Below are 26,132 nucleotides of genomic sequence, written 5' to 3'. Positions count from 1 at the left end.
CGTACTATGTGGAGGGTACTGGGATCGGGGTGGTGTGGGGGTACACAGAAACCACGCGCTAAGCTTTTCTCAGGGTGGACTTCTAAGCAGAAAAAAACCTACCTCAGCCGGAAGCCGAACTACAGACGCCAAAAAGCAAGGTCAGTACATTTAGGGACTTTTCCAGAACGGTGGACTTTGATGGATTAGGTCTTTGTTTTTGTTTGGGCAGGTGGTGCTGCCGAGCTGCCTGGTTTCACGGCCCGAATGGTACTTCCATCATGGTTTCAGTCCTGTTAAGGTCCAGGGGCCTGTTACAAAATTTTAAGAGATCTGACTTTGCCACATGCATGACAATAGCTCACTCATTTCCTCCTAACCTGCCTAGGGACGCGGGAGAGGCAATTGCTTCCTGTTTTAAGAGTTAACGTTTTTCTCCCGAGAAGTGGCCCACATCTTTAAATCCGGGCACCCTGGGAGCCAGAGACAGGCAGATCTCTGTGAGTACCAGGCCAGCTCGGGCTACATATTGAGTGCCAGGGCTACATAGTGAGTCCCTGTGTCAGGAAAAAGAAAAGTTAATCTTCAACTTTGGCACAGAGAGTCCAGGTGTGCCTTTGCGCTCAACCAAGGCTCAGACCGCTGCTTCCCAGCACCCTGGTTTCGATTTCCCGAGAGCGCGTGCGCAGAGGCCAGGGCTGACCCCGCCCCGTCCACGTGCCCCGCCCCCGGGCTATGAAAGGCGCCCCGCGCGTGTGGTCCTGACACCCCAAGACGCCGGTGTCCCTCGCGCAGGCGGGCGGTCCCGGAGACGGTGCCCGCAAAGGCGGCGACGGCGGTGCGCCCACTCATCATGGTGAGCGCAGCGCACGCGTGGGGGCCGGGCGGGAGAGAGACTTAACAGAAAGCGAGAGTCTTGGGAAACGCTTGGGCAGAAGTGGCTTGCAAATGGGGGCGCCAGGTTCTGGAGTTGAAGTCCAACATCTGGGCCCTCCAAGGCAGCTCAAAGGCAAGGGGTGCGGGGAAGGTTTTGTTTTAGTTTTTGTTTTTTTGGGGACGGGGAGGGGGGAGGTTGTCTCAAAGCCGCTGAGGAAGGAAATCCAGTAGCCTGAAAGATGAAGTTGATGCTTCCTGGGGACACCAGCTGGCAAGTGGGTCTGGGCCCCCCGGGCAACACCAGAGCTTAGGGGTGTTTGGGAACTGGCGTTAGGAGTGGGTTCCTAACCACCGCCTCCTGCACAAGGCCATACAGAAGCCAGAAGCCAGCTGAATTCTCTGCGTGCACACCAAAGGCGGAAGCCGGTGTGGCTGACAGTTGAAACTGCCCTTACTTGTTGCTTTTGTTAGAGAGGTACTGCTAACACGCAGCAAAGTAGGGGGCAGAAATCCCTGAATACAGGTGCCCTGTGCCGCCTAGTCCTACAGAGGGGGGGGAGATGAGAGGGCAGAGGAGGAGGTGGCTCTGAATGAGGCCCTTTGTCCAATGCTCTCCTGCCCTGCCCCCCACCAGCCCTCTGTGGGACCATTGTCCCCCCACACCCAGACAAGAGAGTATTATCTGCCGATGCCATTGTTGGGTGGAGGGAGGCGGTCTTTGGGTCACCCTCCTCTGCCCTCACCCTCCTCTGCACACCCAGAGAGCCAGGGCAGCTGTGGCTTTGCCCATACATAGTGCCTCAGGCCTACAAATAGGGACATCCTTAAGAGGTGCCAAGAGTATATAAGTTGGGGCTGACGGGGAGCCATAGGCATTCGCTTCCCTTGCATGCACTGCCACTGAAGGGCAGCAGAGGGATCCTCGGAGGCAGGAGAATAAGAGGTTAGGTGGTGTCGCCGCCGAGGTTCCCTCTACCCACCACCGCCCTGCTGTTGAAGATACTGAAGGACCGACTGGGAGAAAAAAAGCCACCACTCCCTGCTGAGGAGAGCACCCGCCACCCAAGGGTGCTTTAAGTTAGGCCCCGGGGATTCCTGAGCTGGCAGCCGATCCTCCGCTGGGAGAAGTAGGCCAAAGACTAGGGTTTGGTGCTTGTGGGTTGACATCTCTCCCCTCCTTACGCAGAACACAAGCTTTTCCCGAAAGAGTCACACGTTCCTGCCCAAGATCTTCAAAAAAATGTCATCCTCGGGAGCCAAGGACAAGCCCGAGCTGCAGTTCCCCTTCCTCCAGGATGAGGACACGGTGGCCACGCTGCATGAGTGCAAGACGCTGTTCATCCTGCGGGGCCTGCCAGGCAGCGGCAAGTCCACGCTGGCTCGGCACATCGTGGATAAATACCACAACGGCACCAAGATGGTATCTGCCGACGCTTACAAGATCAACCCGGGCTCTCGAGCAGACTTCTCCGAGGAGTACAAGCGGCTGGACGAGGACCTGGCCGCCTACTGCCGCCGGGACATCAGGGTTCTGGTGCTTGATGACACCAACCACGAGCGGGAGCGACTGGACCAGCTCTTTGAAATGGCCGATCAGTACCAGTACCAGGTGGTGCTGGTGGAGCCCAAGACAACATGGCGACTAGACTGTGCCCAGCTCAAGGAGAAGAACCAGTGGCAGCTGTCAGCCGAGGACCTGAAGAAGCTGAAGCCCGGCTTGGAGAAGGACTTCCTGCCGCTCTACTTTGGCTGGTTCCTGACCAAAAAGAGTTCCGAGACCCTCCGCAAAGCTGGCCAGGTCTTTCTGGAAGAGCTGGGGAATCACAAGGCTTTCAAGAAGGAGCTTCGACACTGTAGGTGGCTGTGGGGAGGGAGCAGGGCAGCTGAATCCATGTTGGCCAGGGTCAGAGAGTCCTCTTTGCCAGGCATCCAAGGATGGGGGTGGAGGGGTGGAGGATACAGGCGGCGGCTGCCAGGCATAGCCAAAGGCAAGGCTTTAGTGGTAGAAGCAGGTGGTGCTATGTCCGGATGCCCACAGCATCTCTCTTGCAGCCTGCCACTTCTCCCGGGCACCGTTCTCCCAGCCTGGATGAAGACCACCATCCGAGTCTTGGAGGTGGGAAAACTAAGGGACTCTCAGCAGAGGAAATGCCACTATATGCTCTAACCTTGGAGGGAGACCCTGGCCCAAGGCTGTCAAACTCACTCAATTTTTGCAGCAGAAGACATTTTTTTTTTCCCCATGCAAAAGATAAGATGCCTCAGCTACAAAAAATAGTAAGATCAAGCCTATTGTGACTTCCCTGGGGATGGTTCTCAGGCCTTCAGCTCCCCATGGTGCTGCCATGGCATTCCCAGGGCTAGAGAACTCAGCTTCATGCCTTCCAGAACATTCCACACAAGGGACATCCTCAGAGATGCTATGAGTTGCTACCTGTACCTAGGTAGGATCCAGCCGCCGCATTCCCTCCTGGCAAGGGCTGTTGGCTGGAGTAAACGGGTAGCTTTGGGGTAGGGAAGGCTCCTCAAGGGTCCTAACCCCCCAGTGTCCCACAGGCTGTCATCCCTAGCCCATCTGTGCCTTTGAGTCTGTTTTTTTAAGACAGAATCTCACTATGTTGCCTCCCATGGCTGGCCTCTGACTTACAGTAATCGTCCTGCCACTGCCTTCCCGCATGCCTGGTCTCTTTAAACTTGTTTTTTAGTCTCTCGATTCTAGCTGGTCTGCAAACTTGAAATAACTTCATTCTGTTGCTAAATCACTCAGAGGCCAGCAGGTCCTTTGTGCCCGTGTGAGTTCTCAGAAAACTTGTTTCCGGGCTCCTGAGGCTCCTTCTACAAGAAAGGTGCTGGCAGGGAGCCAGCCCACTTCCTGTACAGAGTGAGGGGCAACCCCCAGAGCCAGGGCTTCTGGCCAGAGCTGGTGGTCCTGGCTTGGGCACGATTGCCGCTTGGTGCTGGCTTTGACCACAAAAGAGCAGAATGCTCTTCTGCTCAGGGTGTGGCAGGAGACATCGGAGACTCATAAGGCACACTCAGAATAGAAGATCCCTGGAACGGTTAGCCTTTGGGGACAAACAGGGAGGAGCCAGACTGAATACAGCCACAAAGCTTGGAGTCTGGAAGATCGGCTTTGACATTCTCGTCCTCAGCCCCTTGTCCCACTGTCAGGACCCTTCCTGTTCCAGGCTCTTGGTGTGCTCTCCCCCAAGCATGCCGGCAGGGCACTGGAAGGTATGGTCACCCCTGGGTGAAATGGTTGCTGTAATCTCAGGCCCTGAGGAACCTGGGGGGTATGGCACCTGGAACTGTGGCAGTGTTTGCAGTGGACTGGCAACAGTCAACCACGTATCTGTCCCACATGGCTAGTAAGTGGCAAGATGTGTTCCATTTTCCCCTGTACCCACCTTCTCATCCTGCTTTCCCTTTCCAGGTATGACGCCGCTGCCGCCGGCAGCCTTTGGCTAGAATTGCCTAGCGCTATTACATATGCCTTAGAACTCAGAGATGTAAAGATCTATACGCTGTGAAACCAGCATGGTTAGAGTTTAAATTGTTCCCCGCCCAGCATTGAACCCAGGACCCTATGCATGCTAGGCGGGCACCCCCCCCCCCCCCAGAACTCCTGGTCTTCCTGCATCTACTATCCCAGATGCTAGGGACTCAACCCAGGGCGATGTGCATGCTAGGTCAGCACTCTGCCAACTCAGCTGCATCTCCACCTAGGAGATGAGCCAAGCTCAGCGGACTGCGTGAGAACATCTCAGTGGGGGCCATTTTCCCCCTCAGGGCCCGCAGTCTCTGTGGTAGGTGTTGGTAGGCCCTGCTCACTGCCTCACTGCCATGACTGGATCTTCTCTTCTGCAGTTATTTCTGGGGATGAACCCAAGGAGAAGCTTGAGCTGGTCAGCTACTTTGGGAAGAGACCCCCAGGCGTTCTGCACTGTACGACCAAATTCTGTGACTACGGGAAGGCCACCGGGGCAGAAGAATATGCCCAGCAGGATGTGAGTTCTCACCCAGGGAAACCCCGGTGAAGGAGGGGAGGGTGAGTGGGTTCAACTATCTTCTGGAGCTGCGGCACGAGGCAGAGATATCACACAGTGGCTGGAGAAGCGTGGCCTCCTCCTGTCTGTGGCTTAGTCTCTGCTCTTGTGTTACCCTCTTAGGGACTTACTAGTCCATCTGTCCCCAGAACCTGCTCAAAGGGCCTTTTCCCTCAAGCAGACTCATGGAGAATGCCAGGCTGCAACAGGCTCCTTCTCTGGCCTCTTGAACCCATGTTAAGTCCCGGAGTCCCCAGTGCTAAGATTCCTGGGTTCCAGAGGGCCTGCTGCACTGGGTTCCAGTCTCTTGAGGGAAGGAGTGGCTCAGGAGAGTGAAACACCCATTCCTGATCGGACGGACAGCACACAGCCCATAGCCAGATGCAGCCATCCTTAACTCCAGTTCCTAACCTCCCTCACCACTGCCTTCCCAGCCACCATTACGGCTTCTGTACTGGCCAAGCCTCACTCAGGCGGTAGCTCCCCAGGACCCAGGTGCTCGTAGCTTCGGTCACCCGTGTTCTCCAAGCCAGTCCAGTGGAGTGGCTGAATACTGACCCTTGCTCCTTTCTGTGGCCCAGTTAGCAATGCTAACTAACCAAGCACCTGTCCCACGCCATCAGGCATGGCCAGAGGTGTAAGCAGAGGCCAACCACAGTGCATCGAGTGAGTGGAGTGAGCCGTGGAGTGAGCAGTAGCTGGTCCCGGCTCTTCACCACCACTGCTAATCCTGTCTCCTCAGAGGTAGGCTCTAGGGTTACCCCTCTCTCACAAGTGAATAACCAAGGCCCAGAGGGGCTAGCGGCACACGTAGCGCCTTGGGCCTGGTAAGTGGGGCTTGTGTCTGGTGCCCGAGTGGCTGGTGTCTGTCTATTTGATCTGCCTTTTAAAAGAGACCCCCCCCCCGCACAGGCGCACTCAGTCTCCTCTGGGGGTGGCCCTCCCTTGTCAGCTGTCCCTCTAACTTGGGTCCCCCTCTCCCCAGGTGGTGAAGAGATCTTACGGCAAGGCCTTCAAACTGTCCATCTCGGCCCTTTTTGTGACACCCAAGACGGCCGGGGCCCAGGTGGTGCTGAATGAGCAGCAGCTGCTGTTGTGGCCGAGCGACGTGGACAAGCCGTCTTCCTCCGAGAGCCTGCCCCCAGGGAGCCGAGCTCACATCACCCTGGGCTGTGCTGCCGACGTGCAGCCCGTGCAGACAGGCCTTGACCTCTTAGAGATCTTGCAGCAGGAGAAGGGGGGCAGCCGAGGTGAGGAGGTGGGTGAGCTCCCCCGGGGCAAGCTCTTTTCCCTGGGCAAAGGGCGCTGGATGCTGAGCTTGACCAAGAAGATGGAGGTCAAGGCCATCTTCACGGGGTACTATGGGAAGGGCAAACCTGTGCCCATACATGGCAGCCGGAAGGGGGGTGCCATGCAGATTTGCACCATCATCTGAGGGTTCATGCCACTCTACCCCTTCTGCTCTTTAGAAGGCCGAGGGGTGGACAGGGCAACATGCCTTCCATTTGATTTTTAAGATTTTTTTTTTTTTTTTTACTCGAAGCTAACTTACCTGTAACTTTTTAAGAGTCTGTAAAGTAACTGCCAGCCCCTTCCTGCCCAGCCTCTTCCCCGTAACACTGGAGCTCTCAACACAGGCGGGTGGGGAGAGGAAGACGCCATTCAGGAACCTGGACCAGTGGTGATAAAAGACTGGGCTATTGGGCCTGGAGCCACATCTGCCCCACATCCAGGAGCTGGTTAACCCTCCCTTGACCCCTGCCTGATGCCCATCTAGAGCTGGGCACACCTCAGAGCTGCACACATCATGCTAAGGACAGTGCTACGCCACAGGAAAACAGTGGTAGCTTTGAGAGGGGTCAGATCCCTGGGTACCAGTCTTTTATTTTTTAATCACTATAGTGCCTAAGGCGGCCTGGGCTATTTCCTGGTGTGTAAAGGGGTTTACCTCCCACCTTTGGTCATTCCTACGTCCCTGCCACCTCCTTCACACTGTGACTAGGTGAAGAGTGTGATCACTAGGGGAGAAGTGGAATCACCAGAAGCACATCTCTGGCCTCCCACTGGCCACCCACCCTTCACAGTAGCGTGCCACTGCTGTGTGGACAGGCACTGAGGACAGATAGACATGGCCTGAGAAGCTCCAGCTTTGCTTTCTGCCCAGCCCATCCTGCCTCCATGGTGCCTCTAGGGCCTCCTCTAAAGGAGGGTGGTGGGTACCAAGAGCCAATGGAGGGGGCCCTGAGCTGGCCAGAGTGCGCTCCATCTTCTGCTCTGGGGAAGTTGAACAAGATCATGTGTGTCGTTCCTGGAACACCTCACTCTGCCTTTGCTCAGTAACAGGACCCTGCTAATTGGGTTGTCACCCCAGAATCTGGGATTTATGTTCCTACCCTGGTTTTGCCCACCTCAGCAACTTCTAAGACTGATACTGAAATAAATCATGTTAATCCTAGCTGTGTGCAGTCACTCTTGGCCTTCTATGTCCAGCTCAGTATTCCCTGGGGGCCAGGGCTGGGTACATTAAGACTAGCTTTGTCCCACAGCTTGGGGCCATCGGTCCTGTCTCCCTTCTGCTGGCTGGGCACAGCTGTGATGAGGCTGGGCAGCTGAACAGTGTTGGCTTTCATGAAGCAGAAAGGAGAGGCTGGCTTCAGACTCATGCAGAAGGTGGGGGTTGGCTGGGAGCCAGGGACTTGGAGCACAAAGCCTTTATCTGACAGCTAAGGCGACCACATGCAGGTGTCCTTGGCCCAGTCAAAGACCTCTCGGCAAGGCCTAGAGTTTCCAGCATGGGCTTTGCAGGGTCTCTGGGGAAGGCCACCGTAAGTCAGTGTTCTTCAAACACAAGAGAAGACATACAACAGCTCCCCCAGGCTCAGGGGCCCGGCCTGACCTTCCGGCCACTCTGGTTCAAGGCCTCTCTCCTGGCTGTCTGTACCGTCGGCACCTGCAGTCTAGCTCAAAGCCTGGAACAGTAACTGGACTGAGCAGTAGACAAGGCTACAGGGCCCTTCTCCACTTTGCCCATCTTAAGCAGGAAACAAGACCAGTCATGTATTCACAGTTTCCAGTAACATGAGCCTTTAGAGCCAGCAAGCGGCCTGACTCTGGAGTTGCCTGGCAAACTTTAAAAGAGCCTGGAGGTCAGGAGCAGAATTTTGTTTTCATGTCCACGTCCTCAAGCCCACAGTGACAGAACAATACGAGCACGACAGTGTGGTCGCTCATATTGTAATCCCAGCACTGGATAGGGCTGAGGCAGGAGGACTGCCCTGCTCCAGGGCAGCCCAAGACCATCTAAACCAAACAAAAGCAGAGAGCGCACACACATGCACATGCACACCAGGCACCTGTGCTCGTGGATGAACTCCAGGTACAGAGAAGCTACCAAAGCTAAGGACCAAAAAAATGGTCAAAACATTTTATTTTCTTTTTTAATAAAGTTAAACAATACAACAAAAATTCACAAGCTGCCTCCCTGTCTACCCCTGGCTTCCCTCCCCTCCCCAGTCCTCAGCGCTGGCTCCCTTTCCTTCACCCCACTCATACAGACACAGGGCACCCAACTGAGAAAACGAAACTGCTCTAAGTACATGGGGACACGATGGAGGAGGTGAACCGTCCACATTCATGGTTAAACTGAGCAAGTCTGCATTTTCTGGGTTCTGAGTAGTTGCCCTTCATTAGCCAAACTGAAAGAAGAAATTCCCTGGGCCAGATGCTGAAAGGGAAAAGAAAGGCTTGTTAGTTGCTCTGTGGATTTCCTTAGGAAAACCATAGCTGTTACAGAAGTCTTCAAGGGCAGCTTAATCCAAACACAGAGACTCCAAGGGTACCAAATAGTCTGAGCCATGAATGCAAGGGCCAGCATGCAAGGCACACCCAACCACTGGGCTGGAGGTGCATTTTGTGTGTAGCTTCTGAACACATTTGCTCTAGTGAACAAGGCTGGATACTAAGGGCCTTGGTGATGCTTCTCTGACCCTGCCAAGTGCACTGAGAAGGGTTCCAAGCACACTAGAGTGCATACACGTTCTGTTGACCAAGGATCCAGCTGTCTCCACTCAGACTGAGTGAGGGGTCAGTGTTGGCTTATCACCTGGGAGCTCTCAAGAGCAGCAGGGATACCCACCTTCAAAGCTGAAGCCCCCAGGGCCACCGAAGAATGCCTTGAAGATGTTGTTTGCATCAAAATCTGGTGAGAAGCATGGAAAGGACCAAAAAAGGGGAAAATCAGAAGGGTCTGAGGAACCAGACGAAGTAGAATTCTGACTATCACTTACATCATTTCAGCCTAGATGTTAGCAAACCTTTCCCCCACCCCAGTTCTGGCATCTGTTCTCCTCCAAGTGCAGTCCAGAGGGAAAGCTTGCTCTGCCTCAGCCTGCTCTGCCTACTGTCTCCTTACTCAGAAATGTCATCTGCACTACGCTGCCTCCTCTAACGCTGGGCTATTACTGAGATGGCTCACTTTTCACTTGAGTGTCAGCAAGCTCAAGGCAGCAGACTGCAGACCCTGACTCCTGGAACTAGCACTGGGCTCCGTTTCTGCCAAGCCCCAGCAGTCCCGGTGGCTCCCGTCCTAGCTCCTCTTTTTGTGACAGCCTGCTGCTGTCTCACATCACTGGCTGACCACTTACGGACTTTACCTCTGGAGTGTCCCAGCCCAGCTGCCTAGAGGGCAGAAGCCTTGGTACCAACAACAGGGCCTTTTCTGGTGCTTTAGGGAAAAAAATGTTTTACAGGGACCATCTTCATTCCAGGAGCCCAAACCAACTCACCGCCCATGTTCATGCCCTCCTCATCCAGGTCCTGCCCACTGTCGTAGCGAGTCTTTTTCTTGGGGTCAGAAAGGATGGTAAAAGCCTCTCCCACTTCCTTGAACTTCTTTTCTTCCTCCTTCTGAACCTCAGCGCTGGCCCCACTGTGCCGATCTAGAGGATTCAGGGAAACCAGGGTCACAGGAAAACAGTCTGTTTATGTCCCAGTTTGGAATGTGGCGCCTCCCACATTCTGTAGGACAGGGAGCTCAGCACCCCCTTCTTCCCACTGAAGAGCGAGTCTCCTAGGTGCCCATGCACTTGCCCTGTGGTTCTTCCTGCTGTACCCCTCTGCAGAGCTCACCTGGGTGGTGCATCAAGGCCCGTTTCCGGTAAGCTTTCTTGATCTCGTCCTCAGAGGCGTTCTTGTCCACTCCCAGGATCTTGTAGTAATCTTTCCTCTTGCTCTTCTTCAGTTCCAGCTGTGCGTTCTTAAGGAGCTGTTTGTGTTCTGAGGGAGACAGGTGACATCAACAGACAGATCCAACTGTGTTTCCCTTGCTGGGTCCCAGCCCAGCTGCCCGGAGGATGGAAGCCTCGGTAACCACAAAAGGGTCTTTTCTGGTGCTTCCTTCTGAAGACAGAGGAAGTGAAAATGACAGGGAGGGAGGAGCTAGAACCAGAACACAGGTGCCTAAGCAGGAACCCTGTTGCCTGCTGCCAGGCTAGTGATCAAATAAGCTCCAGGTCCACTCCTAAGTGAGACATCAAATCATCCCACATTTTAATTTAGGACCTACAAGGCCACAGCTCCCCGAGTCTGATGGCCCTTTGTTCTCATACCTTTTGTTTTCTCCGTCTGATACACTTTTTCATAGTCCCGTACAGCTTCTTCATACTGCTCTGTGTCCATGTAACTGAGAAGGAAGTACAGGGTAATACAGCACTCAGACACAAAAAGCAATGGCCTGTGGGACCTTCTAGGGAGAAGGCAAGACTCATGCAAGAGATACACACTTTCCATAGGATGTTTCATCCAACAGTAGAATCCCTTATCTAAAAAATGAATTAACTTTCAGTTCCTCAAGGCAAAGAAGCCTCATGGCATTTCGCACCCAGCCAGTGATCCTCTGCTAGAAGCAGGCAGTGGCTGGGGAGAAAGCTCTTGGTGACACAGCACTGCCCACCAGCTGGGCCGCCTCAGGAAAGGTCATGTGAAGGCACCTACTTGACTCCCTCGGACTGGAACATAGAGAGAAACTGCTGTGAAAGAGCTCTGAACATGCAGGGCCAGCTCCAACCCAGGCTACAAGTGGGGTTAGTTGAGCTACTAGAAGGATCAAGGTCAGGGTGGAGGCTGCTGATGAATGCTTCCACTAAGATCAACCAATCTCAGAGGTAGAGGTGAGACACAAGAAGGGATTCTCAACAGTCTTGCTTCAATTTCAGTAGCACAAAAGCAGAGGGATCCCTAGGCCAAAATGGGAGGACTGAAGGGAAAAGGCAGAGTATCAGACTTTGAAAGTGTTTCCCACAGAACTAAGCTGTCGTCTTTTTTAAAAATAATTTATTTTTATCTTGTGTGCATTGGTGTTTTGCCTGCATGTATGTCTCTGTGAGGGTGTCAGATCTTGGAGTTAAAGACAGTTGTGAGCTGCCATCTAGGTGCTGGGAATTGAACCTGGGTCCTCTGGAAGAGCAATCAGTACTCTTAACTACTGAGTCACCTCTCCAGCCCCCCAAATTCTTATGACCAGATGGCACCAAGTCTGTCCTCTCCATCTATCAGACACAACATCTGCTAAACTCCCGAGAAACAGCTGATACTTCCATCGTGCCAGCCCATCTTTACACACATCAGCTTTGGAGGCCAGGGCAGGGAGGCTGATACCAATGTGGCTGGCCAAAAAGAAGTTTGACATCTTAGGCACCTCTGAATTTCTGGAAACATAATCATCTACGACTTTAAAAAACAAAACAAACAAACAAACAAAACAAAACAAAAATGCCCACAATGTCCTACAGACAGAGGGTACTAGGAATATAGACAAACAATTCACAGGGCAAAGCATTAGATAACGTGAAGTAAAATAATTTAATATTCATTGCCAGGTGGTGGTGCACACCTTTAATCCCAGCACTCAGGAGGCAGAGGCAGGCAGAACTTTGACCTGGAGGCCAGCCTGGGCTACAGAGTGAGTTCCAGGACAGCCAGAGCTACACAGAGAAACCCTGTCTCGAAAAACAAACAAACAAAAAACCAACAAAATCTGACGCATTAGTAACCCTGACATGATTGATCTCTAGGCCTGTGCATAATGTATTAAACAAGTACCATGACAATGACTTGCATTCTTTTGTTATTTTTTTCAGACAAGGTCTTTCTTCTTCTGCAGCCTGGGCTGGATTGGAACTTACTACATAGCCCAAGCTGGCCCTGAACTAGCTATCCTCCAATCTTAGCCTCTGAAGTACTGGGATTTACAGGTGTGAGAGTTGCCAATCAGGAGCTGCGTTATTTTGCACGTTTTAAAAATCAAAAATACCCTTCCAAGTCTCTTAAATGTTGAAGAAAAGGTAGAAAATGAGGCTTTAAGGGGAAGAGGAATCGCTCTAGCTTGTGGCAAGTGAGGTGGCAAACATCTGCCATCTGCCCAACTTTAAGGCTGAGTTGAGCCCAACCGTACAATGGTCAGGCCTCCAGGAAGGCTAGAGCTAACTGCTGGCATGTTTTAGCAGTCCACCAGCTTTAGGGGACTGTTACTATATTCTCAGCCAACTATGTCTAAGTGTCCACCGCCCCCCCAACTCAGGTGGAGTTTCAAAGGCAAAAAGCCACTCAAGAGCAGTTCTATCCTTAACACAAAACAAGGACTTGTCAGATAAAGCAATTTCTGATTTTTGCTGACTATAAGCACACATACACACAAACAAAACCATCTTCGACTCCACTGTCTCCTAGCAGACTAAGAATGGACTACTCTTCACGTATCCCTTTCCCACGGTACACAGCATCAGGCAAGTAGATATTACAGGACGCCACTCTTTTTGCTGTTAGAGAAAACTGAAAAGAAAACCACTTATATAGCATATTGTGTTGCTTAAAGTCTTTAGTTGGGCCAAAGGGTTTTTTTTTATTGCTGCTGTTTTTAATTTTATTCATTTTTTGAGACACAGTTTCATGTAGCCCAGGTTGTTCTTGAACTTGTGAATTTTTTATTTTTATTTTTTTTTTAATACATTTACTGGCAGGGCAGTGGTGGCACACACCTTTAATCCCAGCACTCAGGAGACAGAGGCAAGTGGATTTGTGTGAGTTGGAGGCCAGCCTGGTCTACAGAGTGAGTTCTAGGACAGTCAGGACTACACAGAGAAACCCTGTCTTGAAAAAACCCAAAAATACATTTATTGTATACGCTCTTGAATATGGACAGTGTGCATAGGTCAGAGTTGGTAATTCTTGGGAGTCAGTTTTCTGCTCCCACCATGTGAGTCCTGTGGATGGAGTTCAGACTGTCCAGCTTAGTGGGAAACTCCTTTATCCAATGGCCATCTCTCTAGCCCAGCCTTGAACTTCTGATCCTCCTGAGTGTTGGGATATAGGCATGAAACACCATGCCCAATTTATACAGTGCCAGGGACTGAATCCAGGGCTCTGTGCATGGTAGGCAAGCAGCCTACCAACTTCCATTCTCTTTTGTGGGGTAAGGAGCAGGGCGATATTAAACCCAGGGCCTCACACATGTGAGTGAGGCAGGTTCTATACAACTAAGCTATACCTCCATCCAGCCCAGCCTTCCATTTCTGTCTGGCAGTGGGGTGTGAAGATGGAATGAGTAAGAGCCAGTTTCCCAGGATCAATAACACAACTCTAGCAGTTTTCCTATCACAGTGGTGAGAATCCGAGGTTCTGTACCGCGGATGAGGGAGTTTCTGGTTCAAACATCAGTGGCTGTGCAATTAGATTTTACAGTTTATAATTAGGAATGAAAACGGGCAATGGGGAAATGTCACCCAAGAACTTCATTTTCCTTTTCAATCTTTAAAACCAGAACCACTGCCCCAGGCTGAGATGGGGAAAACCCTGTCACAGGCCCAGGGATGTAGCTCAGCCTGTCTAGTGCTTTCCTAGCACGTATGAACTACATACAAAAGGTGTTGCTGCAGGCTTACAATCCCATCACCTGGGAAAGGTGGGGACAGGAGGATTAGAAGTTTAAAGGCATCCTGGTTTTATATGTAAGTCTGAGGCCAGCCTAGTCAATCTTAAAAACAACAACAATCAGGAAGTTCTCGATTAGAGAGTAGCAGGAAATGACATGACTTTTTTTTTTGGTTCACTGTGCCAGGTGTTAAACCCAGAGCTGTGGTGTGTGCAGTTTCTGTGTGAATGCAGGCTCACACTCACCAAGGAACACACACAGAGGTGAAGGGACAACTGAGTAGCGTTGTCTCACTCCCACTTGGAGACAGGGTCTCTTGTTTACCACCCTATAATAGGCCAGGCAACCTGGCCTGAGAGCTGCTAGGGATTCTCCTATTGTAGGAGTGCTGGAATTCCAGACATCTGAAAGCATGTGGGTTCTAGAGATCTGATCTCAGGTCCCTACTGGCTGGCATCTCCCCACCCCTGTTCTATTTTTTGTGAGACAAAGTCTTACTCTGTAGCCCAGCCTGGTTTGGATAACTATGTAGCCCAAATTGGCCCTGCTTGCGCTAATGGTGTGAGTCTCCTGCTACAACAGAGTTCTAGGCACATGCCACCACACCTAAGCCTGAAGAATACTTTTGAGACATCACTCTAGCCCTTGACACTGTTCTGTCTGAATAAAATTCTCCAGGGGAATGGATTCACGAGTAAAATGAACAAAAAGGCTGGGGAGCACCTAGCATCTGGGGCAGAGGAGTAGGCACGATCCTCTGCCCCACTGTGCTTGGCACACCTGGCATGGACTGTTTATCCCGAGTCTATCAAAAGTTGTTTTTTTATATAGCTGTACCAGAGCCAAGTGAAATCGCCTTCCACCGTGCTTTCCCTGCCCATGACAAACAGGCAGGGACAGCTCAACCGTCTCTAAAAACCCTTCCTTCTTCCCTCTTCCAAGCATCATCCATCCATTCAACAGAACACTCACTGGGTGAGCACTGATGTGCCAAGCACTGTGCCAAGTTAGAGCAGAAGTGAACACCACAAAAGAAAGTCTCCAAAGGAAATGGATTCACATGTTAACAGAAGGAATTTGGGTCAGGCATCAGAGGAAACTTACTGACCGTGAGGGGCGTTAGACACAGGCATGGGAGACTGAGGGAGCGTGTGCAATCTCCTCGGCTGGAGGTCTATAAAGATAGTCTAGGGCTGGAACAATCCCACCTAGAGGCAGGGGGAAGGACCAAATGACCTCACAACATCCCTGGGTCTGTTTTGTCAACCACAATGCAATTCCCCTAGTTGACCAGTGGCAAGCCTGTCCCCCCTCCAGCGGCACTCACCACTGAGCTCTTCTCAAATAGGCTTTTATGTAGGTATCATCGAGCTTCACCGCATTTGTACAGTCGTCTATGGCATCATCTAGTTTCCTAAGCTTCAAGAGAGAGAGCAAGCAATCACACTTCACATCGTCTCTGATGGAAGAAGTCCAGAAACTGTGAACATGGCTAGATCCCTGTCTTACCGTGTTCTTGGTCACTGGCAAAATCAGAGGACTAAGGACACCAAATTCCAAACTGGTTTCTTTACTATGTGATAAAAGCCAGTCACTGTTAAGTTCCTTAGCACGTCATGTTAGTGCCTAACCAAAACGATGGGTCCCACGGTCCCACCCTTCACTCTTCCACAGGTCAACTACAGGGACCAGAAAGACTGCTTTTTTTTTTTTTTTAAAGAATTATTTATTTATTATGTATACAGTGTTCTGCCTCCATGTATGCCTGCACATCAGAAGAGGGTACCAGATCTCATTACAGATGGCTGTGAGCCACCATGTGGATGCTGGGAATTGAACTCAGGACCTCTGGAAGAGCAGCCAGTGCTTTTAACCGCTGAGCCATCTCTCCAGCCCAAGACTGCAATTTTTTTTTTTTTTTTTTTGGTTTTTCAAGACAGGGTTTCTCTGTGTAGTTTTGGTGCCTGTCCTGGACTAGCTCTGTAGACAGGCTGGCCTCGAACTCACAGAGATCCACCTGCCTCTGCCTCCCGAGTGCTGGGATTACAGGTGTGCGCCAACACCTAGCTTTTTTTTTTTTTTTTTTTTTTTTTTTTTTTTGCCAAGACTGCAATTTTTAACTACTAGAATTCTACAGAAGCAGAAGCCTAACCTATCTCATTGTGGATAGGGTCACAGGACGACTTTGGTCACTCTCAGTTATACATGGTGACGATTGGTTACTTGGGGATTTTAAAAAGCCCAATGAACATTGCTAGTTTCCTCTATCTCACTCCTGAAGAATAAACAAACCCTAGCACCAATGTAAAGAGGAGACACTTGTTCAAATGCCAAGAGACAACTGAGGAGGACAGACAGGAGGGACAGCCTGCCAAGCTGCCCCACAGGGTCTCAATGCCACAAAATAGTGAGTTTGCACCTCAGAAGGTAGTTCCTTACAAGACAGGGACATCCTTCCCTCTTGTATCTGGCTTACTCCTGCTGAGCAGATCTCCGATGACTTCTGACATCCCAGACCAAACGCTTACCTTGGAATTAACCGTACCCCGATTACAGTAGAGTTTAGCATTTGTTTTTATGTTGTTGGGGTCTATCCCCAAGGCTTCTGTGTACAGTTCATATGCTAGCTTGTAATTTCCTTCCTTAAATGCTTTATTCCCGTCTTCCTTTTTGGCTTTCAGGGCTTTGGCATTCTAGAGAAAAGCAAGGTGTGGTCAGTTCAACCCAGAAAGCCTCAGTTCTCTCAACAGTGAGGATAGCATTTTCAATTTCTTCAACCCAGCAGTCTGATAGGACAGTCGTCCCCCCCCCCATGCTCAGGGATGCTCTGACAAAGTGACAAATGGAGCTGTCACAGTCCTTCTGAGTCTCAATTCTTCCAGTCTAGCCAGCATCATTATTCTCCTCTCTTCCCACTTAGTACCAGGGATGGAACCCAGGCCCCCAGGAATGATAAACAGACACCCTACCACTGAGCTATAGCCCTAGTTTCACTCATAACTTAAGTTATGAAAGGAAGCTTTATTCCCACTCTGATTCTTAGGTCATCATGCCAAGAACTTACTCTGCAAGCAATACAAGCCTTCTCGTGGTCAGGAGCCATCCTGAGAGCCTGCACAAAAAACTGAACGGCCTTCTCAATACAATCTTCATAATAAAGGCAAAGACCACGGACATACAGAGCATCAGCATTGGTAGAATCCATTCGTAAAATATCACTGCAATAAAAAGAACACATTCAGCTGTGATTTGGAATGTCCTGACCATTCCTACCATCTGTGGTCAGACTGTTCCTCCACCATGGCTCTAGTATTCAAAGTACTCACAGGTAAACAGATTCCTAAGAACTACTTCCAAACCTTGTTAAAATAAACTACCTATCGTTATCGTCAATAACTTTTTCCTTCTTCCTTCTCCCCACCTCCAGCATTATCGGGGATTAAACCCAGGACCTTGTACACGAGAGGCAAACATTTTACCGCTGAGCCCAACCTCTCCCCACCACTATTCTCACCCAACACATTTCTTGTGTCTCACAATCTTTTCTTTTGTGTTTCCAAGACAGAATTTCTCTGGGTAACAGTCCTGGCTGTCCTGGAACTCACTTTGTAGACCAGGCTGGCCTTGAACTCACAGAGATCCTCCTGCCTCTGCCTCCCAAGTGCTGGGATTAAAGGCGTGCAGCAGCAGCAGCAGCAGCAGCAGCAGCAGCACCAGCACCACCACCACCACCACCACCACCACCACCAGCACCAGCACCAGCACCAGCACCACAGCACCAGCACCACCACCACCACCACCACCACCCCCCCTGCCTGGGTGTGCCTCACAATCTTTTATTGGACTAGAAGATGGGTTGAAAAACTAATGCCCACAGGGTAAGTCCTTTCTTTTACTATTTTTTATTTCTTTTCCCCCTTATAGTTTGGTAATAGGAACTGAACTAAAGGCTTAGCGCAAGCTAAGTACAAGGTCTACCCATGAGCCACACCATGCCAGAACTTCGGCAACTGCCTCCCTACCACTCCTATGGTACTGGGACTGAAGCCAGGCTACACAGGCTACATTTTACTGCTGAGCTATACCCCTAACCCTGCCACTGGATCATGTAAATAAAATTTGATTTATACCAACTCAGCTATTATCTGTGGCTGCTTCTGCACTATAATGGCAGAGGGCAGAGCTGAGCAGTTGCAATAGAGACCTGGGACCTGCAAAGAATAAAATAGTTACTATATGGATAGCTAAAGAGTTTCCTGGAGTAGAAAGGACTACATTCAAACAAACCAACCCAGGCCAGTGAGACTTCTCACCGGCTAAGAGCATTAGCTGCCAAGCCTGACCACCTAAGTTCAATCCCCCAAACCTTCCATAGGTGGAAGGAGAGAACCAACTCCCAACGAGTTGTCCTTCTATCCTAGATAGACATGAAATTAAAGGTTAAAACAAACACACACTCATTAAATTCTTTCACATACGCTCAAGCACCTGCTGCACCACTACATCCTTCGTACCTTGTGGGTCTTGGATCTAATCTGATTTAACCTTTGGCTTTAACTCCAGGAAGGTCTGAACAAGCCTAGCTGACACACCCACAGCTCTCATGTAGATGTAGAGAGCAGCCAGCTAGCACCTGCAGGTCCTATCTGCATCTCAGTGATGAACTGGCCAGACTGCGTACCTGGCCACAAACTGTGCTTCTGGGTATCGACCCAGCATTGCTAAACATTCTGCTTTGAGGATTTTGAAGCGATGGCAGGCAGGGGCGAATTCTAGGGCACGGTCCATGCAGAAAACAACCTAAGGGAAGAGGAAAGCAAATAAGCTCTTCATCTTGGACTCCAGAAATGTCTTCACTTGAGTTTGGTCACAACAACAGACTCAATGCTCAGACACTACCTGGGTTCACTGCTTAGTGGTTTATACATATTTATTCAATGAAAACAATAAAATGAGAATAGCAGAGTCATATAATGACAGCTAATAATAAGTACTTTACTAGCCCACAGAATTAATAAGTGATATTATTACTTTTATTTTAGTGATGAGAAGACTAAGAAATAGAGAACCAAGCAAGGTTCTAGGTCACCCAAGTTCTACCTTACATACAGCAGGACTCCAGATCCTCTAACCTTAACCAAGCTAAGCATCCTCCATGGTGAACCCACACTGACTAGGATCAAAGCTCACATTCTTCTCACAGACACTGTTATTTACTACTTTCAGTGTTTGTAAGGCTTAACCTGCTAAGCAAGACAAGAATGGCAAGAATAACCTGGCACTGAATCAGTGTTGCACATATTACAGAAACTGCTGTCTTCCTTCTTTTCCTGTGACAACAGCTTCACCTACTTAAAAGATTTGGGGGGGGGGTGTTTATAAGCCTGGAGAAATGGCTCAGTGCTCAAGAGCACTAGCTGTTCTTCCAGAAGACCTGGGTTCAATTCCCAGAACCCACATGGTAGCTCACAACTGTCTATAATTTTAGTCCCAAGGGATCCAAAGCTGTCTTCTGGCCTATAAGTGTTTTAGGCATGCACACAGTACAGACATACATGGAGGCAAAATACTGATATACACCAACTAATTTTTGAAAACACTTGAAAGAACAGTTTCTCTGTGTAGCTCTAGGTGGCCTACAACTTACCATTTAGACCAGGTTGGCCCTGAACTCACAGAGATCTACCTTCTTCTGCCTCCTAGGTGCTGGGTTTAAAGCAGTTTGCCACCACACCCATCAAGTTTCACAGCTAACTACTGGGTTGGCCTTTACATTTATCTCAGTATACAAGTTTCAGTGAAAGTCCATTCGGAGGATTCTAACGGTTGTCACATTACTACTCCCTACAGGCTGCTGTGTGGAAACCTCAAGCCCAGTATCTCACACATCTACCAAGCTGCAGTGAGTTCACTCTTTCAGCTACATAGGTCTCCATGAGTTCACGCCCCTTTCTCCTTTCACAACTTTGTTCTCTGAGCTTTCATTTCTATTTAGCTGCTATTCCTGGGATAGCCTCACTAAATCATATTCTCCCTAAGAATAGCAGACCAAAGGAGAAATCTGGGGACACCACTACCTCTAAGACTCTGAATATGAATTCTAAAAGCAATGAAAGATAACTTTCATCAATGTACATTGCTATAATGGTATACTCTAACTCTAAAGTAAAATGCACAAATGTTCCATGTACTACTGTGGAAAGACCTATTCAGCGGGGGGTGGGGGTGTACAGAATATGAATAGTACACTACCTTTCATGCAAACAAAACTAAAAATCTATATCTGATGTATGTACAACAACATGGTACAAGAAAATGGAAGCTACATGAACTGTGGACAGGTCAATGGTAGAGCTCTTACCTACCATGCTTGACACTGGGGACAGGGAGCAGAAAGAGGAGTAAAAACTAGGCCAATCAGAGGGCCTGTTTGAAGGGAACTCATCACTAAACATTTTTTTCATACTTTTTAGCTTTTGCACCATGAATGAGATCTATTCAAAAATTGAGATAAAAAACCCAATTAAGATGGGTGCAGTAGCAAGCACATCTCTGAGTTCAAGGCCAGCCTGGTCTACAAGGTGAATTCCAGCACAGCCAGTGCTATATAGAGACCTTGACTCAAAAAACAAAAAAAGCCAGGCAGTGGTGGCCCCGCCTTTCATCCAAGCACTGGGGAGGCAGAGGCATGCAGATCTCTGAGTTCTAGGATACCCAAGGCTACATAAAGAAACCTTGTTTCAAAAACAAAAAAAGAAAAACCCACAAGCAAGAAAGTAAATACTGAAACACTGAGCTGTTCACTAAGACTTTTTGTGCTGCCAAGACAGACGATAAGATGGCAGCACTCCTTGGGTGGCACAGGTCCCTGCAAGTTTCAGGGACAGTGATGACCACTGAAGTATCAAGTAGGTGGAGCTGTGGTACTGATTTCTTCAAACAGAAGGAGAAGGAGAGGAAAAAGCCAGTCACCATTTCAGCGGCCACACCCTCTGGCCTCCCGAGGACAGCGTTCTATGCAGAGCCGGCTCTGCCCGTGGTGCGGAGCATCAGCTGGAGGCTCAGTGCTTCGCCTCCCACCCCCACGCGTCCCCAGTGGGGACAGCTGCAGGCAAACAAGATCTTTGTTTCTTCCAAGTTCATCTGTTTCCCCTGCCAGGATCATAATTCTTCATTTGTGACATCACCATGAGCTACAGTGGGGGGGCTGGGATGTCAGAGACAGAGGATTCTGTCACAAACTCAGGATGCTGGCTCCAGAGTAGGCAAGAGAGAAAAGAAATCCAAGACTGCTTTCAAGACAAAGCTTTTGCCTATGTGAGCCTCAGAAAAAACGTGACAGTAGTTAGAACTGCTCTCCAAACACACACACACACACACACACACACACACACACACACACACACACACAAAACAAACAGCATGAATCACACTACAAAGACATTATGATTATCAAAGCCACCCAGCAGGAGGAAGACGATAGTGATTATTGGGACTCTGCACAAGCTCGTCAGATGTATTAATTCCCGAGCAAAGGCCCTCACAATATGAGGGTTAAGACGGATGCTTACTTGTTCCCCAAAACATTTACTCAACACTTGCTACTGAAAGCCCTGAGCAAACTCCTACATTTGAGGCAACAACTTCCTCCCTTGGACTGAAATCTCTTCATCAAATGGACCCTAAAAAAAAAATCTCCCGATTAGGATTTTTGGTATCTGCTGGCCTTCCACTTCTTGCTTTGATTCTGTAGTGAAAGCTAGTTCTCTTTAGCATCTAAGAAACAGAGGGACCAATACTTCATGCTTAACTCCAAGATCTAGAAAGATCCTGGAACTTTCATATTAAATTTTCAGATACATCAATCCCCTTTAACACACAGATTGTCAAAAACTACCACACACCGTAATGTTTATTAAGGTCTAACACCAAGCTGGGTATAGTAGCAGCAAGAGGGTTGCCAAGTCTCAGGCAAGCCTGGACGACACAGCAAGACCCAAAATACCATCTGAAAGACAGTGGTGGCTCAGACTTCAGCCAGCACTCCGGAGGCCGAGGCTGGGAGACTGCTGCAGGATGGTGTGGCAACAGATTACACACACTCTCCAAAAACATAAATAAGGGCTTCTCCACACTCTGCTTTATAGCACCTATTCCACAGAAGAAAGAGTTTAACTCTCATAATCAGAGAAAAATGGATTATTCAACCCCTGTATTTATTTCCAAGTGGCATTTCCTTCATTAATCAGTACAGTCCTGAGATACTACCTTATGTAATCAATGGGAATAAGCAAGTTGATTTTTGCTTTTTATCAAAAAGCCAAATATAATTAAGAAAATAACTTTTAAGAGAGACAAAAACTGAAAACCAAATTCAAGTGACACTGTATCATACTAGGTTTCTCTGTACTAGAACAGTACCGAGGAGGGGAAGCTCCTTCACTTCTACCTTACCTTCCGGAAATCTCGCTTTTCAAAATCCACTTCTGCTATTTTCTCATATTCCATGACTGCATTGGCGTTCTTGAACTACACCAGAAAAAAAATACATTAAGTTTAGGTTGATGAATTTGTTCTTTCAAGAATATCAGTGAGGCCAGGTGTGGTGGCACACACCTGTAAACCCAGCACTGGGGAGGCAGAGGCAGGCAGATCTCTTGAGTTTGAGGCCAGCCTGGTCTATGTGGTGAGTTAAAGGACAGCCAAGGCTACACGTTCAGACTGCCTCAGCAGCAACAACAAAATACCTGAAGCTGGGCATTGTGGCAGATGCCTTCAATCCGAGCACTTAAAAGACAGAGAGCCAGGTAGATTTCTGAGAGTGTGAGGCCAGTCAGAGCTACATAGCTACACAATGAAGCCCTATCTCAAAAGAGAAGGGGAAAAAGGTCACATCAAAGAACCAGGCACGGTGTACATGTCTATAATACCAGTACTCAGGAGGTTGAGGCAGGAGAATATCAAGTTTGAGGTTAGCCTGAATTACACGTTGAGTTGGATAGCTTGAGATACAGAGAGATCTTGTCTCAAAAATCCAATTAAAAGTGGAGGAGGCATGGAGCGGGGTATAGGAGAGATGGCCCAGTGGTCAGGGCTCTTGCTCTTCTTCCTTAGTACTGAGTTCAGTCCCAGCACCCATTAGGAAGCTCACAACTTGTAACTCCAGCTCCAGGGGATTTGACGCACTCTTTTGGCTTCTGTAGGCATGAATATACAGGTGGCATATATAAACAAACAAACAAAGCAAGGTTAAGGAGATGACTCAGTGTGTAAACTGAGATCAAATCCCAGAACCTACACTGAAACAGACATGGCCGTGTGCACATGCAAACCCAGGCTGCTCTGGCAGGGTGGGGTGGGAAAGTGGACTGACTCCCTAGTAGCTGGAGTGTCGGCTGGCCTGGGTGAGGATGTAGAAGCAAGAAGAGACTCTGTCTTGCTGGGCATGGTAATGCACACTTTTAATCCCGACCCTTGAGAGGCAAAGGGCAGCCTGGTCTATGTAGTGAGTTCCAGGCCAGTTAGGGGTACATAGTGAGACCCTCATCTCAAAGACAAAAACTAGAGACCCTGTTCCAAACAAGGTGGAAGGTAAGATAGCAACCCTGATCTCTAACATGATTACCAAAGCCAGTGCAAGCCTGCCCTCGTACAAACAAGAACATGTACACACATAAGCTTAAAAACAAAAACAAAATAAAACCACAAAACACACTGATTTCTAGTACACACATAAACACACACACACAGAGTAAGGAAAATTAGAATTAAATTGAGTATTTCCTAAAAATGTTGGTGAAGGATGAGGCCAGTTAGCCCGGGCTACATGGAGACATTCTTTTTTGTTTGAGACAAGGTCTCATGTACCCTGGGCTAGCCTTACACTTATTATGTATCTGGGATTAAAAGTATGCACCACCATGTATGGGTTTATTGGGAATGGGGATTGAACCCAGGGCCTCATCCATGCCTGGCAAGCACTCTGCCTGCTGAGCTACATTCCCAGCCCTGAGACCCTATCTTTTAAGAGAAAATAGGAAAGAGCAAGACCCAAACTTTATGCTTAATTTGAACTTCTTGTTAGGAAGACAGAAGCCATACAACGAGTTACACAAAATATAGACAGAAAGCCGGGCATTGGTGGCGCACGCCTTTAATCCCAGCACTCGGGAGGCAGAGCCAGGCGGATCTCTGTGAGTTCGAGGCCAGCCTGGACTACCAAATGAGTCCCAGGAAAGGCGCGCAGCTACACAGAGAAACCCTGTCTCGAAAAACCAAAAAAATAAAAAATAATATATATATATACACACACACACACAGTGCAGGCTAGGAGTTGGGCAGTTTTGAGATGCTCACTAAAATGCATCTAGGCACCAACTGAATGAGGGCAGAACTGAAAGATGTGTGCTACCAACTTAAGCCAGATTTGAACACACTCTAATTCTTTTTGACAGCACCAAGGTCTGAATCCTGGTTCCAGAACATGCTAGACAAGTGCTCTATAACTGAGCTACATCCCAGCCTTGAATTTACTCAAATGCTTTAACTTTACTCAACTTAGTTCCTTGAAGCATCTGCCCATTCGATAGCCAGTCAGTCATCTCAGAAACCTTCCACTTTTTACAGACTCAAAACCCATTCAACAGTTAAGGAAACAGTTCCAGAGACTATGAGATTTGCCTTCAGTCAGCTAAGTGTGGCTGCTGGTGAAGTGGGACTGGCAGTCCTGTCTTTTGGGCCACCATTCCTTCCAGATGCACCACACCATCACCTCTCAGACTAGCAGATCAGACCTACCTCCTGTTGTGCCTGGGCATTTTTATGATCCAGTTCTAGGGCTTTTTGGAAACTGCGACATGCTGCCATTGCATTCCCAAGTGAGAGGTGGCATTTGCCTTCTCGGAGGTGTCCCTAGAGAAAGAGCACAGAGGGAAGGAAAGGAGTATGACTGCAGAGGCAGAAAAAATCAACACCAACAACAAACACTCCATAAACCAACCAACACACGGTGAGAAGGCTAGGGGAGTGGTTCTCAAGGGGAGCTCTTGCTCTTCAGGGGACATTTGTCACAATTAGGAGATGGTGGTGGCTATCACAATGGAAAGAGGAAGTGCTCCTGATGGTTAGCAGCTACAGGGCAGATACTGTGCAGTATCTGCCCTGCTCAGGACAGCACTCTAGAGAATGATCTGCAGACCTGGGCTAGAGGAACACAACGGTAGACACTTAGCCTTCACCAAAGAGCCACACTACATACCCGGACAAAACTGTCATCCAATCTCACTGACTGCTGTGCATCTCCGAGAGCTTCCCGGAACCGTCCAAGCATCATCAATGTGGCTGCTCGATTACCATAATAGCTAGCATTTTTAGGACACATATCTATAGGAAAAGTAAGAGAACACAAAAAAGTTCAGCACAGAGGGCTAGAGAGATGGCTCAGTGAGGAAGAGAACTTGTTGCTCTTACAGAGGACTCGGGTTTGATCCTAGCACCTATATGGTGGCTCACAAGCATCTGTAATGCCCATTCCAAGGGATCTGATATGATACCCTCTTAATTTTTGTGGGGACCATGTACACACATATAAAACACTCAATGCACATAAAATTTAAAAATATAAAATATGTGCAGGGTGGTGGTAGCACATGCCTTTAATCCCAGCACTCGGGAGGCAGAGCCAGGCGGATCTCTGTGAGTTCGAGGCCAGCCTGGGCTACCAAGTGAGCTCCAGGAAAGGCGCAAAGCTACGCAGAGAAACCCTGTCTCGAAAAACCAAAAAAAAAAAAAAAAAAAAAAAAAAAGTTTAAAAAAAAAAAAAAAGTTCAGCTGGGTATGGTATGGTGGTTCAAACCTTTAATCCCAGAACTCCAGAGACAGAAATAGAAGATCATTTAAGTTTAAGACCAGCCTGGTCTATGGTAGCCAGTTCCAAGCCAGCCAAGGCTACATAGTGAGGCTGTCTCAGACAAAACAAAACAAAAAGTTCAGCCCAGGCTACTGATTTAAAACTAGAGGGCCATGTCTCAGAGAAACTATTTCAAGGGAGGCCTGGAGAGCTGTCTCAGTATTTACACTTGTCATACAGTGAGAATCACCTTCAAGATGTCCAGACCCGCCGGGCGGTGGTGGCGCACGCCTTTAATCCCAGCACTCGGGAGGCAGAGGCAGGCGGATCTCTGTGAGTTCGAGGCCAGCCTGGGCTACCAAGTGAGTTCCAGGAAAAGGCGCAAAGCTACATAGAGAAACCCTGTCTCAAAAAAAAATTTGTGCAATTTGAATCTTGAAAGATTTTTGCTTTTAAT

At 49.0% G+C, this 26,132-nt stretch overlaps 2 protein-coding genes across 4 annotated transcripts in view; one reads left to right on the top strand and one right to left on the bottom strand.

The window, feature by feature from the left end:
- Positions 1 to 708: 708 nt before the first annotated feature.
- LOC114682839 (2',3'-cyclic nucleotide 3' phosphodiesterase) lies at positions 709 to 7,356 on the top strand. The gene is made up of 4 exons (XM_028856894.2): positions 709 to 835; positions 2,042 to 2,708; positions 4,723 to 4,862; positions 5,887 to 7,356. The coding sequence occupies exons 1-4, from the start codon at positions 833 to 835 to the stop codon at positions 6,334 to 6,336; spliced, it is 1,260 nt and encodes a 419-aa protein (XP_028712727.1). The 5' UTR covers positions 709 to 832; the 3' UTR covers positions 6,337 to 7,356.
- Positions 7,357 to 8,311: 955 nt separating this feature from the next.
- The window catches only part of Dnajc7 (DnaJ heat shock protein family (Hsp40) member C7), a 39,253-nt gene continuing 21,432 nt past the window's right edge, over positions 8,312 to 26,132 (bottom strand). For all 3 annotated transcript variants that reach the window (XM_028856893.2, XM_028856892.2, XM_037201312.1), the window contains 12 exons: positions 25,085 to 25,209; positions 24,625 to 24,738; positions 22,282 to 22,356; positions 18,509 to 18,627; positions 16,892 to 17,045; positions 16,356 to 16,520; positions 15,155 to 15,246; positions 10,508 to 10,581; positions 10,029 to 10,175; positions 9,686 to 9,838; positions 9,037 to 9,099; positions 8,312 to 8,625 (listed from right to left, as the gene is read on the bottom strand). In XM_028856893.2, the coding sequence (XP_028712726.1) occupies positions 8,588 to 8,625; positions 9,037 to 9,099; positions 9,686 to 9,838; positions 10,029 to 10,175; positions 10,508 to 10,581; positions 15,155 to 15,246; positions 16,356 to 16,520; positions 16,892 to 17,045; positions 18,509 to 18,627; positions 22,282 to 22,356; positions 24,625 to 24,738; positions 25,085 to 25,207 (1,317 nt within the window). In that variant the 5' untranslated portion in view covers positions 25,208 to 25,209 and the 3' untranslated portion in view covers positions 8,312 to 8,587. The remainder of the gene's footprint in view (positions 8,626 to 9,036; positions 9,100 to 9,685; positions 9,839 to 10,028; positions 10,176 to 10,507; positions 10,582 to 15,154; positions 15,247 to 16,355; positions 16,521 to 16,891; positions 17,046 to 18,508; positions 18,628 to 22,281; positions 22,357 to 24,624; positions 24,739 to 25,084; positions 25,210 to 26,132) is intronic.

Source organism: Peromyscus leucopus, chromosome 8b, assembly GCF_004664715.2.
Source record: "Peromyscus leucopus breed LL Stock chromosome 8b, UCI_PerLeu_2.1, whole genome shotgun sequence".
NCBI lineage: Eukaryota > Metazoa > Chordata > Mammalia > Rodentia > Cricetidae > Peromyscus > Peromyscus leucopus.
Note: the sequence above shows the minus strand (reverse complement) of the source record. Positions and strands in the feature narration are given on the sequence as shown.